Below are 14,593 nucleotides of genomic sequence, written 5' to 3'. Positions count from 1 at the left end.
GCTGTCAAAGAGAAAAGCATGTTCAACAGGTGCTGGCTTCATCCTTAAATAGGGGACACCTGATTCACACCTGTTTGTTCCACAAAATTGACAAACTCACTGACTGAATGCCACACTATTATTGTGAACACCCCATTGTCTACTTTTTTTTAAACTAATAGCCCAATTTCATAGCCTTAAGAGTGTGCATATCATGAATGCTTGGTCTTGTTGGATTTGTGAGAATCTACTGAATCTACTGGTACCTTGTTTCTCATGTAACAATAAGAAATATACTCAAAACCTGGCTTTATCTTTTTAGTCACATAGCACTACTATTATTCTGAACACTACTGTATATAAGATTTAAAAAAAAACACACCATTTTCATTGTATTTATGTAAAGCTGTGCATTTTCTAATGTGTTTTGCTGTGACTTCCTGGTTTACCCCTCACACTGGTACCACATTCCCTTGATTGTGTCTTTATGTATTTCCACGCATTCCTCCCAGTTTTTGGTGACACAAGATCCTACATCTTTGTAAAGTCATTAGCAACCACGTAGTGTCAGCTCATATTCATAGCCTGTTCCTTTCCCTTACCTCTGCCCAGTTCTTTTTGGAGTGCTGTTGTCACCTGTGTCAGTGTTCTGGAGTTCGCCTTTTCCCTCATGGACACTATTGCTAGTTGCACCACTTTGGTAACTATAACCCTGTGCGTGAACACTAGATTGTGAGTAAAGGACTGCGTTAACATACCTCCTGTGTCACTCTCTGCTTTGCAGTCCCAGACTGGACTTCCATACACAATTCATGAAATCTGGCAAACTCCTTTTGAACAAGAAAGAACTAAACCAGAGATTCTTGTCGTACTAACTACAGGTAGCCTTTTAAAAATTCTGACGAAAGTTACAAGCTTTAAAAGTCTCATTCAAATCCACAGATTTATAGAAATGTTCACCAAATAGTCTTAAATTTTGATTAAAAACAATACAACAGCTAACTAAACTCAAGTAATTCCCTCAGCTTCAAGAAAACAACATAGCCATCGAATTTTCCTCCCTGAATAATGAATTCTAGTCAAACATAAATTTAACAAATTACGTTATGATGCTGAACATTAAACTGTGACATCAACCTGCTCAACTGTGCAGAAGTATTTTCTATGACAATATGACATGTACAATGTCAGCAGTCTCATTGCTGGATATTTTTGGTTCGGCATTTCAGCTCAATTTGTAGCAAAATAATACATTTTTGGCTTGTTAAAAGTCAAAGGTAAAGGTCATATATACAGTGCTTCATGATCAGTGCAGCAAATAAGCACCCAAACGAGAACATTGCACCCTCTAAACTTCTCACGTTTATTTCTGTGAACTCAGTGCACTGGACCTTGGTGTACAAAGTGCAGCATACTGTGGAGTGTGACAAGCCGGCCAAAATAAAAGTCCAGCATGGAGGCTGTCAGCAGAGCTTTCAGAGCGAGACGCTGAGCAGATTTGCCCGTGCTGGAAAGCAAGACAGAATTGAGGAATGTGCAAACGAGGACAGCAGATTCCCCTCGTGGCTCAAGTCCTCTCGCACCATCAACTGTCTCCCCAAAATATCTGCCCCCACCCCTGGGCATCAGGCCACTGTTCCCGCTGCCCTGCCCTCAAACTTGTCCTTGTCCAAACACATGTGCGCACATACTAACCAGAGTTCCTGTTTCTGAGTTGAGTGTGTAAGATGAGTTGAAGAACTTGGGGCTGGTCTTTGGGTCATCAGGGATCTCCTCCCTGTTTTTGAACCACTGGTACTGAGACTTGGGGAAGCCCTCGTCCTCCACGCAGCGGAGCTCAGCTGACTTCCCGAAAGGCACCGATTTTGGGACACTGCATTTTGGCACCACCGGCTTTACTGTGTTGACAAAAAACATATGATCATCGTCAGTGTGCTGAGCCTTCAGTCGCAGCCGTGCACTTCAGAAGGCTCTTTGTATTCAATATCAGCGTGTTAAAACTATGTGTGACTTTGATGCTTTAAAAAAAAAAAAGTACCACCCTGACCCCCTTACAGTTCACTGGACTGACTGCACTGACAGGACTGGACGTGGAAATGATTTTTAGCTCTTGCCAGAAATCATCACGGAAACATGTAGCACTTGCTTTCTTTAGCACTGCTGCTCAGAGCAGATGTAGTTTCACAGATTTCCGCTTATAGACCAGACCTTGCTTTTACAGCGGGGCAGGTCTGGCCACGACAAATCCTTGTTATGTACGCCAAAGGCCCAATACGACCTACAACATGGTTTCATCTTCCAGTGTCCAAAGTGTGAATCACTGAGATGTTTCTGTGGCACAATGATGTCTTTTATTTCTGCACATAATAGTCACATTTAATTGACATTTCTTTCATTTTGTTTTATATAACAGCTGAATAGATCCTTGTCATTTGATTGGTGGTTTGTATGTCATGTAATATTGATAATTTGTCCCATTTGTCATTATGCTCCATTTAGCGTGCAATTTTAGTTCCATTAAGCGCGCAAATTTGGTTCCATATGATTTGTACCACTGCACGCCCCGACCACCGTGCACGCACACTAGCGGCTACAGCGCTTAGCAGCTTTTTGACACTGCTCATTCTTCTAACACAAAAGAAAAAACAAATCCACTACGCTGTAAACCATCTGGAGGCATTTGCAATATTCGCTGGGACATCTCTAGCTAAGTAGAACAGCTGTTGGATGAGGAGCTCAACAAATTTCTGTTGCAAATTTTCGCTGGACTGAGAAAGGCAGATGGCAGTGTACACAAAGAAGCAAACGGCAGTGTACACAAAGAAGTTAGTGCACCCCATCAGCTATGGGTTACGTCATTAGGATTGTTTTTGAACTATTTGACTGTTTTGGGATGTGATGTATTTTAGCCCTTATATAAAACAAATATTGGATGTTTTTTCATTTGTTTATTGGTACGAATATTCCACCTCATTGAATGGTACATTCTATCTTTCACGTCATGAAATATTGGGCCTATTGCACTCACGAACATTCATTATTTGTATAATATCTCTATTGTATCTCTACATAATGTATGTGCATGTATGTGTATGTGATAAAGTACCTCTTACGACGAGATTGATAATGATCTCATCGACAGATTTCTGGTCATTGCGGGCAGTGACCTCGCACCGATATTGTGCTGTATCTGATCTTGTTGCATTTGTTATCACTAATGTTGCAGGTTCTCGGATCTTCGCTCTGTTCTCCAAATCACCTGCAGAGAAACAAGAAGAACAACATATCATCAGTGTCAGCATTTTACCCTCCTCGTTCAAGAAGTAGTTTTGGGGAAAAAAATAGCTTTGGGGGACCCTGTGTCCACATATGGGGACACAGTGTCTCAGGAACATAATTATTAGGGGCAGAGATGGGACGAAGTCACTGTCAAGTCATTCCCAAGTCATGAATCAGCAAGTCCCAAGTCAAGTCTCAAGTCAGCTTGCAAACAATTGGTGGTCATTATGACTTGAGACTTGACTTGGGTCTTGCTGATTCATGACTTGAGAGAGACTTGATAGTGACTTCGTATCACCTTTGATTAGGGGTGTGTGCATTTCTCCCCTATAAAACAATACAGTGTGTCTCTATATACATCGGCTATGATACAATTCAGGAATGATACATTTTGACTATGGAATTTTATGTTTCAATGTGGTTTGATTCCGTGTGATATGATTTAATTTGTTACAATTCTTTGTGTAATATAGACATTCATTTTTCTGTGATAAATTAGAATAAGCCAAGAGTGGAATTACCAACATTCAAATCTGTATTTCATGAAATATCAGTGTCCTTTATGAGGTTTTTTTTTTTTACTAGTGTGTTTAGCACTATGACACTGCCTCTGCTCGCCTTTTGTTCTCCACTGGGGGCAACACCACATGCAGAAGCGCAGCATGGAAGAAGCCCAGCAGAACAAGTCAGCTGTTGTTAGCATAGCATAAATGGCATAGCATAACGTTCCCATTCTGAACTAGTTTGACAGTATGAAAAAAATGTGAAACCTACATTTGCTTGTGACACTGCTTACCACTATCAGACATGACTGATTTTGTTTTTCCTTGACAAAGTTAATGTACCAGTGACCAGTCTTGCTAGAGCACGGTGTTGACCTTTGAACTTTGATGAGAGATGATGTGGTAGTAGCAAAACAAGAACTCAACTAATTTATAACATCAAAAATCAAACCATCAAACGGCTAATAGTACTCATAGCTATTACATGAAAATCGATTTTCACTTCATACTGGTTAACTGTTACACCCCAATACAAAATGTAAAAGAACAGTCATTTGTGGATTTTGTACATTACCTGAAATCTTCTTGTCAAAGAACACATAACTCGGACCTTCAGTTTTTATCTTCTTCCACTCGATTCTGGGATTGGTTGTGGAAATGGACTCAATCAAACATGACAATTCCACCGCTGCAGAACAGAGATGGAGGAAGAGATGAAACGGCAGGAAATCTGGAAGTCTGACAAAGTTCTTATATGCAAACAACATCCACACATTTGTTCATTTATCACTTACATTCAAACTCATTGGTCCAAGGTGACTTGTCATTTGTTTTCAGTACGACCGCTAACACGCAGAAATAGCCTGCAAAGCAAGAGAGAAAATGCAACATGAGACACGTACAGCATGAATTTTTTAAACACACTGATGAGCTCATTCAAGTTGCACTAAACCAGCTGACATCAACTGACGTGCCGTGCTTGTTTTAACACGCTCCTTGGGGATGCTGGGAAACCTGTTCGTTTGCTCATCTAAAATTTCCCAAACTCAACTGAAGAGAAACATAATTTCAATGTGAACTCCTCCTCACTGCTCCACATGTATGATTATCTTCACACTCTCATGTTCTCATTTGTTTTTTGGGGGGTTTTGTTGGTCAAGCATGTATACGTGTGTTGCGGTGGGGGTGTTGTTTCTATGCACAGTGGATAATTGCGCATGGAGGCATGTGCCCTTTTCAGGGCAAGCCCATCATGCCCGTAGTTCAACTGCCTGCCGAGCCATTCTCTCTCTCTCTCTCTCTCTCTCTCTCTCTCTCTCTCTCTCTCTCTCTCTCTCTCTGCCTCAGCCTGACACTGTTGCTCATGTGGGACTAATGGTGCAAAAGCACCCTAGAAAGATCCATGTTGGTATGTGGTACAGGGATAGGGCATTGGGTGGGGGCTCTGCTGAATCATCCTAACAGCCTGTGGTCTAAAAACAAATCAACACAGTCACTTTCAGACTGATGATTTGGCTCTTAGATGCAGGATCACTTGATCACTTGTCCACACTGAAAAGATATATCCATTTGTGCAAATGTTCTGGCTGCCAACCCCTGACTAACTCCTAAAATAAATTTTAATTTCTAACTTGTCTTTCTATTTTTTTTTGTTTTCACTCAATACTGAACACCAATGAGTGGTCCCTGCTCATGTGAACATGATACAGTTCAGAGAACTCCTTTACAGGCCCTGAGGCCCACTGGTACCACAGCAGAATCACCCTGGACGGGACGTTAATCCATTGCAGGTTACTTCCCCAGCAAAAAAAAAAAAAAACAGCACCCATTTATAGCCGGGTCAGTAAAGTACGAGGTCTGTGAGAAAAGTAACGGTCCTTTTTAATTTTTTTTTAAACTATATGGATTTCATTCATATGTTTTTACGTTAGCCAAGCTTGAACCCTCGTGCGCATGCTTGAGTTTTTCCACGCCTGTCGGTGATGTCATTCGCCTGTGAGCACGCCTTGTGGAAGGAGTGGTCCCGCCCCCTCGTCGGATTTTTCAAAAAACAACACAGTTTGGTCCACTGGCCGCTCTACGCGTGGCGGCCAGCTGCTGCCTCTCTCTGCCCGGTGTGAGTGGCTCAGCACTGCCCTCACACAGCTCCGTCCCGGCCACAGACAGTCTCTGGAAGAAGTCCACTCTTTCTTCTGTGTGACTCGCAATGAGTGTTTCGCTTTTTAATTTTCTCTTTTTTGGGCAACACACAATGCTTCACAAACAAAGGAACTCAAATAAAATAATAATAATAATAATAATAAAAAAAAAATAACAGTGATTGCGAGGGTGCATGTTCAACCTCCAGCTGAAAATGAAATGCATTGGCTGAATCGCAGAGAGAGTGTTAAAAAGAAATTCATGCAGGGACCCAGTCCACCACCTTAATAAATAAATAAATGAATAAAAATGGTTAAATGTTACAAGTTGGGGAAAACAAAAAACAGAAAGCCACAACCCATCACCATTTCAGCAAAATGTCAAGACTTTGGCCCGAGTTTGGCTGACACCAGGAAAAGATCCAAAACTTGTAAAGATGTGAAAAAAAAAAATTACCCAGGAAAACAAAGGGATACTGTTGGGAAAGTGTAGTGACACGGACCCACAACAGGGGGCGTAAATGAAAGGACAATGGAGGAAGTCAAATATGAACACTTTACTGTTGAGAATAGCACAACTCAACACAGCAGATTACAGAATAGGTGCAAAAATCAATTAACAAAGGTGTCGTGTGGGCAGGCTCGAGGATAGAAGACGTCTGTCCTGAGAAGAACCGGAACCACACAATTTCCTCCGCCACCGAACCTGGAAAATACTGGAGCCGCCAAGTTCCGAGTCCCCAGGTGGCCACCGTCTCCGCGTGTCGGATCTGGTACTGCTGGCGAGCAACAGAAACAATCAGATGTGGGTGTGTGAACACCCAGTAACACTTATGGTGGATATTCCACCTCCACCTCTAACACAGGAAGAGACTGAGGGCTATTTAGTTGGACGTGCGTCACTAGTCACGTCTCCCCACACTTAGCGTCCCGTTGTCAGTAGGCTCCTCAGGAACTCCTGCAACAACTCAGAGAATTACGAATTCTTTAGAACAACAACGGCTGAGAATATTACTTCCGTAGGTAGATGATATCTCGGCAACGAGGTGGAGATGACGTCCGGTCTCTATGGAGTGAGATGATGTAGAGCAGATGAGTGACAGCTGTCATCCCCGGCTGTGTCCGTGGCGGCAGCGCCCTCTCGTGCCTGAAGCCCGCACTTCAGACAGGGCGCCCTCTGGTGGTGGGCCAGTAGTACCTCCTCTTCTGGCGGCCCACAAAACAGGACCCCCCCCTCAACGGGCGCCTCCTGGCGCCCGACCAGGCTTGTTTGCGTGGCGGCGGTAGAAATCGGCCAGGAGGGCCGGATCCAGGATGAAGCTCCTCTTCACCCAGGGGCGTTCTTCGGGTCCATACCCCTCCCAGTCCACCAAATACTGGAACCCCGGCCCATCCGACGGACGTCCAGGAGCCGGCGCACCGTCCAAGCCGGCTCCCCGTCGATGATCCGGGCAGGAGGCGGCGCCGGTCCGGGGTGAGGTGTGGTGAGGTTTGATCCTTGACACATGAAAGACCGGGTGGATCCGCAGTGAAGCCGGGAGTTGGAGCTTCACTGGGGCAGGACTGAGGACTTTGAGGATTCTGTATGGTCCGATATACCTGTCCTTGAGTTTCGGGGAGTCCACCTGGAGGGGGATGTCCTTTGTGGATAGCCACACCTCCTGCCCGGGCTGGTAAGCAGGGGCCGGGGATCGCCGGCGGTCTGCATGGGTCTTCGCCCTCGTCCGGGCCTTCAACAAGGCAGAACGGGCGGAGCGCCACACCCGACGGCACTTCCGCAGGTGGGCCTGGACCGAGGGCACACCGACCTCTCCCTCCACCACGGGAAACAATGGGGGCTGATACCCCAAACACACCTCAAATGGGGAGAGGCCGGTGGCAGAGGACACCTGGCTGTTATGCGCATACTCGATCCAGGCCAAATGTTCACTCCAGGCCGTTGGGTGTGCGGACATCACACAGCGCAGGGCTTGCTCCAATTCCTGATTGGCCCGTTCTGCCTGTCCATTGGTCTGCGGGTGATACCCGGACGAGAGGCTCACAGTGGCCCCCAGTTCCCGGCAGAAGCTCCTCCAGACGTGCGAGGAGAACTGGGGACCACGATCAGAGACGATGTCGGTAGGTATCCCATGCAGAGGGATGACGTGGTGGACAAGGAGGTCTGCAGTCTCCTGGGCCATGGGGAGCTTCGGGAGGGCCACGAAGTGGGCCGCCTTGGAGAACCGGTCCACTATCGTGAAGATGGTCGTCATGCCCTGGGACGGCGGGAGGCCCGTGACAAAATCCAGACCGATGTGGGACCAGGGGCGATGAGGCACAGGAAGTGGCTGAAGAAGTCCCTGTGCCTTCTGGTGGTCTGCCTTGCCCCTGGCACAGGTGGTGCAGGCCTGGATATATTCCCGGATGTCGGCCTCCAGGGACGCCCAACAGAAGCGCTGCCGGACCGCTGTCACGGTCCTTCGCAGCCCCAGATGACAGAAATCCAAGACAGCAGCTCTTGCCTCTGGTGGGACGTAGAGTCTGTTCTTTGGCCCTGTTCCGGGGTCCGGGCTCCGTGCCAGGGCCTCCCGGACGGTCTTCTCCACGTCCCAGGTGAGGGTGGCCACGATAGTGGACTCCGGAATGATGGGCTCCGGTGGATCCGACAGCTCAGTCTTGACTTCATCTTCATGCACCCAGGACAATGCATCCGATCTCTGGTTCTTGGTCCTGGGGCGGTAGGTGATTCGGAAGTCAAAACGCCCGAAGAACAGTGACCAGCGGGCTTGCCTGGGGTTCAGCCGCTTGGTGGTCCTGATATACTCCAGGTTCCGATGGTCAGTGAAAACCGTGAAAGGCACAGACGCTCCCTCCAACAGGTGTCTCCACTCCTCAAGAGCCTCTTTCACCGCAAGGAGTTCTCGGTTGCCAACGTCATAGTTCCGTTCTGCCGGGGTCAACCTGCGGGAAAAATAGGCACACGGATGAAGAACCTTATCGGTCTCTCCGCTCTGGGATAGCACGGCTCCTATCCCTGAGTCAGAGGCGTCCACTTCAACCACAAACTGGCGGCTAGGATGGGGCTGCACCAGAACGGGTGCAGTCGAAAACCGCCGTTTCAACTCCTTGAACGCAGCACCGCACCGATCCGACCAGGTGAAGGGGACTTTCGGAGAGGTCAGGGCTGTCAGGGGGCTAACTACCTGACTATAGCACTTAATGAACCTCCTGTAGAAATTTGCGAAGCCGAGGAACTGTTGCAGCTTCCTACGGCTTGTTGGTTGGGGCCAATCTCTCACCGCCGCAACCTTGGCCGGATCAGGGGTGATGGAGTTGGAGGAGATGATAAACCCCAGGAAGGACAAACAGCCGGTTCTCCAACAACCACTGCAGGACCTGACATACATGTCGGACATGAGTCTCAGGGTCCGGAGAAAAGATAAGAATATCGTCCAGATATACAAAGACGAATCGGTGCAGGAAGTCCCGCAAGATGTCATTAACCAAAGCTTGGAATGTCGCAGGGGCGTTAGTGAGGCCGAACGGCATGACCAGGTACTCAAAGTGACCTAAAGGGGTGTTAAATGCCGTCTTCCACTCGTCTCCCTTCCGGACCCGAACCAGGTGGTATGCATTTCTAAGGTCCAATTTGGTAAAGATCTTGGCTCCATGCAGGGGGGTGAACACCGAATCTAATAAGGGCAACGGGTATCGGTTGCGAACCGTGATCTCGTTCAGCCCCCTGTAATCAATGCATGGACGAAGTCCGCCATCTTTCTTGCCCACAAAAAAGAAACCTGCTCCCATCGAGGAGGTGGAATTCCGGATCAGCCCGGCAGCTAAGGAGTCCCGGATGTAGGTCTCCATTGATTTGCGCTCAGGTCGTGAGAGGTTGTACAGCCTGCTGGACGGGAACTCCACGCCTGGAATCAAATCAATGGCGCAATCGTACGCACTGTGCGGGGGAAGGGTGAGCGCCCGATCCTTGCTGAAAACGTCAACAAGATCGTGGTACTCAACCGGCACCGTTGACAGATTGGGAGGGATTTTGACCTCCTCCTTAGCCTGTGAACCGGGAGGAACCGAGGATCCTAAACACACCCGATGGCAGGTCTCGCTCCACTGCACCACTACCCCGGACGGCCAATCAATCCGGGCATTGTGCTTTAACATCCACGGGAACCCCAAAATCACGCGGGAGGTAGAAGGAGTCACAAAAAACTCAATCTCCTCCCGGTGATTGCCAGACACCACCAGAGTTACTGGTAGTGTCTTGTGTGTGATCAAAGGGAGAAGGGTGCCATCTAGTGCCTGCACCTGCAATGGTGAAGGGAGCACCACCAGAGGGAGCCCTACCTCCCTGGCCCATCTGCTGTCTAGCAGATTCCCTTCTGACCCCGTGTCCACCAGTGCTGGGGCCTGAAGGGTTAAATCCCCACTAAGGATTGTAACTGGGAGTCGCGTGGAAATATGTGTGTGTCCCACGTGAATGTCTTGGCCCACCCTAAGCCCAGTTTCTAGGGGCGGGCGTTGGTGTTTAACCGCTCGGGGTAGTCTCTCAATTGATGCTCAATTGAGCCGCAGACAAAGCACGCCCCGCGGGCCAGCCTCCTTTGTCTATTAGGTGGTCTAAATGTGGCCCTGCTCGTGTCCATAGCCTCGTTAGCAGGGGGAGCTGTAGCCACACGGAGTTTAGAGGCCGTGGAGCGTGGGGAGGGCGGAACCCTTTCGGAACCGGAAGGGAGAGAGACGGCGCGTGCCCGGCCACGCCCTTCATCCCGTTCCCGACGGCGTTCCTCCAACCGATTGTCTAGGCGTATAACGAGGTCGATAAGCCCATCTAAATCCCGCGGTTCGTCCTTCGCCACCAGGTGCTCCTTCAGGACCGACGACAGTCCGTTTATGAAGGCGTCGCGGAGCGCAGCGTTATTCCAGCCAGATCTCGCAGCCGTGATGCGGAAGTCGACTGCATAAGCGGCTGCGCTCCGACGCCCCTGTCTCATTGACAGCAGCACCGTCGAAGCGGTCTCTCCTCTATTAGGGTGGTCAAACACTGTTTTGAACTCCCTCACAAACCCAGCGTACGTGAGAAGGGGCCGTGAATTTTGCTCCCAAAGCACCGTAGCCCAAGCGCGTGCCTCTCCTCGAAGCAGGTTAATCACATAAGCTACTTTACTAGCATCAGACGCGTACATCACGGGACGTTGTGCAAGGACGAGCGAACACTGCATAAGAAAGTCCGCGCACGTCTCCACACAACCCCCGTACGGCTCTGGGGGGCTTATGTATGCTTCAGGGGATGGTGGGAGGGGTCGTTGAACGACCAGTGGACCGTCGATATCCCGCACAGGGTCGGCAGGAGGAGAAGCTGCAGCAGCGCCCTGAGCGCGCGCTTCCACCTGTGCGGTGAGAGCCTCCATCCTGTGGTTAAGGATGACGTTTTGCTCGGTCATCTGATCCAACCGAGCAGTAAAGGCGGTGAGGATTTGCTGCAACTCACCAATCACGCCTCCTGCAGACGCCTGTGCACCCTGCTCTTCCACTGGCTGTTCAACGGCCGGGTGACGCCCCTCGGGATCCATGACGATGGCCGAGATATCCTGTTGGGAAAGTGTAGTGACACGGACCCACAACAGGGGGCGTAAATGAACGGACAATGGAGGAAGTCAAATATGAACACTTTACTGTTGTGAATAGCACAACTCAACACAGCAGATTACAGAATAGGTGCAAAAATCAATTAACAAAGGTGTCGTGTGGGCAGGCTCGAGGATAGAAGACGTCTGTCCTGAGAAGAACCGGAACCGCACGATTTCCTCCGCCACCGAACCTGGAAAATACTGGAGCCGCCAAGTTCCAAGTCCCTAGGTGGCCACCGTCTCCGCGTGTTGGATCTGGTACTGCTGGCGAGGAACAGAAACAATCAGATGTGGGTGTGTGAACACCCAGTAACACTTATGGTGGATATTCCACCTCCACCTCTAACACAGGATGAGACTGACGGCTACTTAGTTGGACGTGCGTCACTAGTCACGTCTCCCCACACTTAGCGTCCCATTGTCAGTAGGCTCCTCAGGAACTCCTGCAACAACTCAGAGAATTACGAATTCTTTAGAACAACAACGGCTGAGAATATTACCTCCGTAGGTAGATGATATCTCGGCAACGAGGTGGAGATGACGTCCGGTCTTTATGGAGTGAGATGATGTAGAGTAGATGGGTGACAGCTGTCAAGAGATAATGAGTGACAGCTGTCACCCCCGGCTGTGTCCGTGGCGGCAGCGCCCTCTCGCGCCTGAAGCCCGCACTTCAGGCAGGGCGCCCTCTGGTGGTGGGCCAGCAGTACCTCCTCTTCTGGCAGCCCACACAACAGATACACTAAATTTGACAATCTCTGTGATGACGCAGTGACATTGTGCCATTACTTAGGGAGAGCCCTGGACTGTTAATTTTTTAAAACGCAAAAGTACTTTTTATCCAATTACTCGATTAATCGCCAGAATAATCAATATAATACTCGATTACTAAAATAATCGATAGCTGCAGCCCTACGATAAATATAATATTTCCACATTCTATTAAGTGATAATGCAAAAATAATATCCATCCATCCATCCATCCATTTTCTTCCACTTTATCCAGAGTTGGGTCACGGGGACAGCAGCTAAAATCACAATTAGATATTTTCCCCAAACAATTCAGCCTTGGCAAGGATGAAGATACTGAACTGAGACCAGCTTTAGGGTGTTGTCCTGTAGCTGAGCCTGACGTCTGATTTCTAGCCAAGATAATAATGACTTGTTTCACGACAAAGACACTATAGTCTGACTGCAAAAAAGAAATTACCCCTGCCAAAATCAGCTTTAACAGCACTCAGTGTGTATAATTTCCCCATTTGATTGCTAGAACTGCAAAATACTGAAACAAGTTGTTGAAACATTTTTTACAAGAGATGCATTTTTGTCAGTCCTGTCCAAAAACATACTGGATTTGTATCACAGTATTCCTATCATTTGTGTGCCCATGGGTGTGCTGGTGTACATGTGAGGTGTGGTTGGGCGCACTGATATCACATGGCAGCAGCAAGCGATTGCACCATAGATCATTAAAAACCTGGTCTGATGTCGAGGAAAGTTTTTGTAATTACATAGAGCAATATTTAAATATCTTCACATAGTTGAGGCCATGAAACGCTCACATTAGTGCGTAACAGGGCGCGGTTCTACTGCGATCGCCCACAATCCCAAAAACGCAAAAATGGGATGAAACAGCTTAATCAGGCTTGCCTCCTAACAGGCTGTCTTATAAGGTGCAGACCTGGCAATTGGATGGCTTATCAACTGCTGACCTGGCAACCCACCTGAAAATGAAAGAAAGGAACTGTGTTCTTGGCCAGACATAGTCGAGCTATTCAAGTTTGAGCAAAAACCATAAAAACAAACAAACAAAAAAAAAACCCCAAAACAAAACGCTGTTTCGACTTCAAATTTTTACCCTAATGGAGCATGATCAAACAACCCATAGTCACTACAAGGACCCTGTTTAAAGAAGTTCAAACATGATTGAAGCCATTAAGACTATGAATACCTGGAAGTTACCACGTGCTCTCAGCGATTCTGAGAATCAGGATGAAATTTTTGAACAGTTCAAGAATTGGATCCTGATTCTTGAAATTGGTGATAGTGCGTGGTAACGTCCTGGTGCTCGTAGTCTTAACAGCTAGACTAACTGTAATTGTAAGAATTGTAAGAGATTCTAATGTGGTCTGTATCCATGCGGTCTGTAATGTGGTCCTTCCGATGATGGCCGTAACTACTACGTATATCAAGTTTGTTCAAGATTGACAAAGATGGATGAAGTTGTTACTATGATGCTTTGAAATGTGTCCCGATTTGCTATTCGGGTTGAAACGGGAAGGAACAGCGCTCTGTGGAATAGCTTCATAATACTACCATGAAACCGAACACAAATAACAATGAAGTAATAGAAAAATTGGGAAAAAAAAAGTAACCAGAAAACCTCTTACTTCTGAGTCCACCAAGTGAATAGCAATGTGCTATATGCTGGTGCACTTGTGTCTTAAAGGGAATGATAGGTGTCAATCTGATGCGTGAGAGTGATAAATTAAGTGATCAAATTCCACACCTTTGCGCCCTATACCTTATTTTTCACTCAGATTATGTGCTATGTAAAAAGCAATGTGTAGATGGACACACCCCAAAAACACTTGCTCTATGCACTTTAGAATGTGCATCAGAGATCATTAATACAGATAGAGCACCTAACTCCCATCATGTCAGACAACTTTTAATTGTTGTGAGTTTTAACTTTAAATTCAGTATATTTGACATTTAGAGGTCCTGGGACAGGCTGGCATCCTGTCCAGGGTGTACCCTGCCTCACATTGTATGTTCGCTGGGATAGGCTCCAGCCCCTCTTGTGACCCTTCACTGGAGTAAGCGAGTATAGAAATGGATGGATGGATGACATTTAGGGGAAATGTACATATATTGGAATGGGCTGAAACTGTACCACCATACGTTTTCAAATCAAGGCAAGGCTATTACATCATTGTGAGACAGCCTTGTACACAACAGAGAATGGGCCATGGTCCAGTTTTGGGACTGGCACAATGTAGGTACACTTTGGCTCAGTTTCACTACTTTTCCTTTGCCCTACCACTTCACGAAGTGGTAGTGAGTGAGTAGTGGGCCT

At 47.4% G+C, this 14,593-nt stretch overlaps 1 protein-coding gene across 1 annotated transcript in view; it reads right to left on the bottom strand.

The window, feature by feature from the left end:
- The window catches only part of jam3b (junctional adhesion molecule 3b), a 121,014-nt gene that overhangs the window by 10,310 nt on the left and 96,111 nt on the right, over nt 1-14,593 (bottom strand). The window contains exons 2-5 of the mRNA XM_034178911.1: nt 4,556-4,624; nt 4,336-4,449; nt 3,086-3,238; nt 1,675-1,877 (exon numbers count right to left, since the gene is read on the bottom strand). Coding sequence (XP_034034802.1) covers nt 1,675-1,877; nt 3,086-3,238; nt 4,336-4,449; nt 4,556-4,624 — 539 coding nt within the window. The remainder of the gene's footprint in view (nt 1-1,674; nt 1,878-3,085; nt 3,239-4,335; nt 4,450-4,555; nt 4,625-14,593) is intronic.

This window comes from Thalassophryne amazonica, chromosome 9 (genome assembly GCF_902500255.1).
Source record: "Thalassophryne amazonica chromosome 9, fThaAma1.1, whole genome shotgun sequence".
In the NCBI taxonomy this organism is placed as follows: domain Eukaryota; kingdom Metazoa; phylum Chordata; class Actinopteri; order Batrachoidiformes; family Batrachoididae; genus Thalassophryne; species Thalassophryne amazonica.
This window is presented reverse-complemented; position numbering and strand designations above follow the sequence as displayed.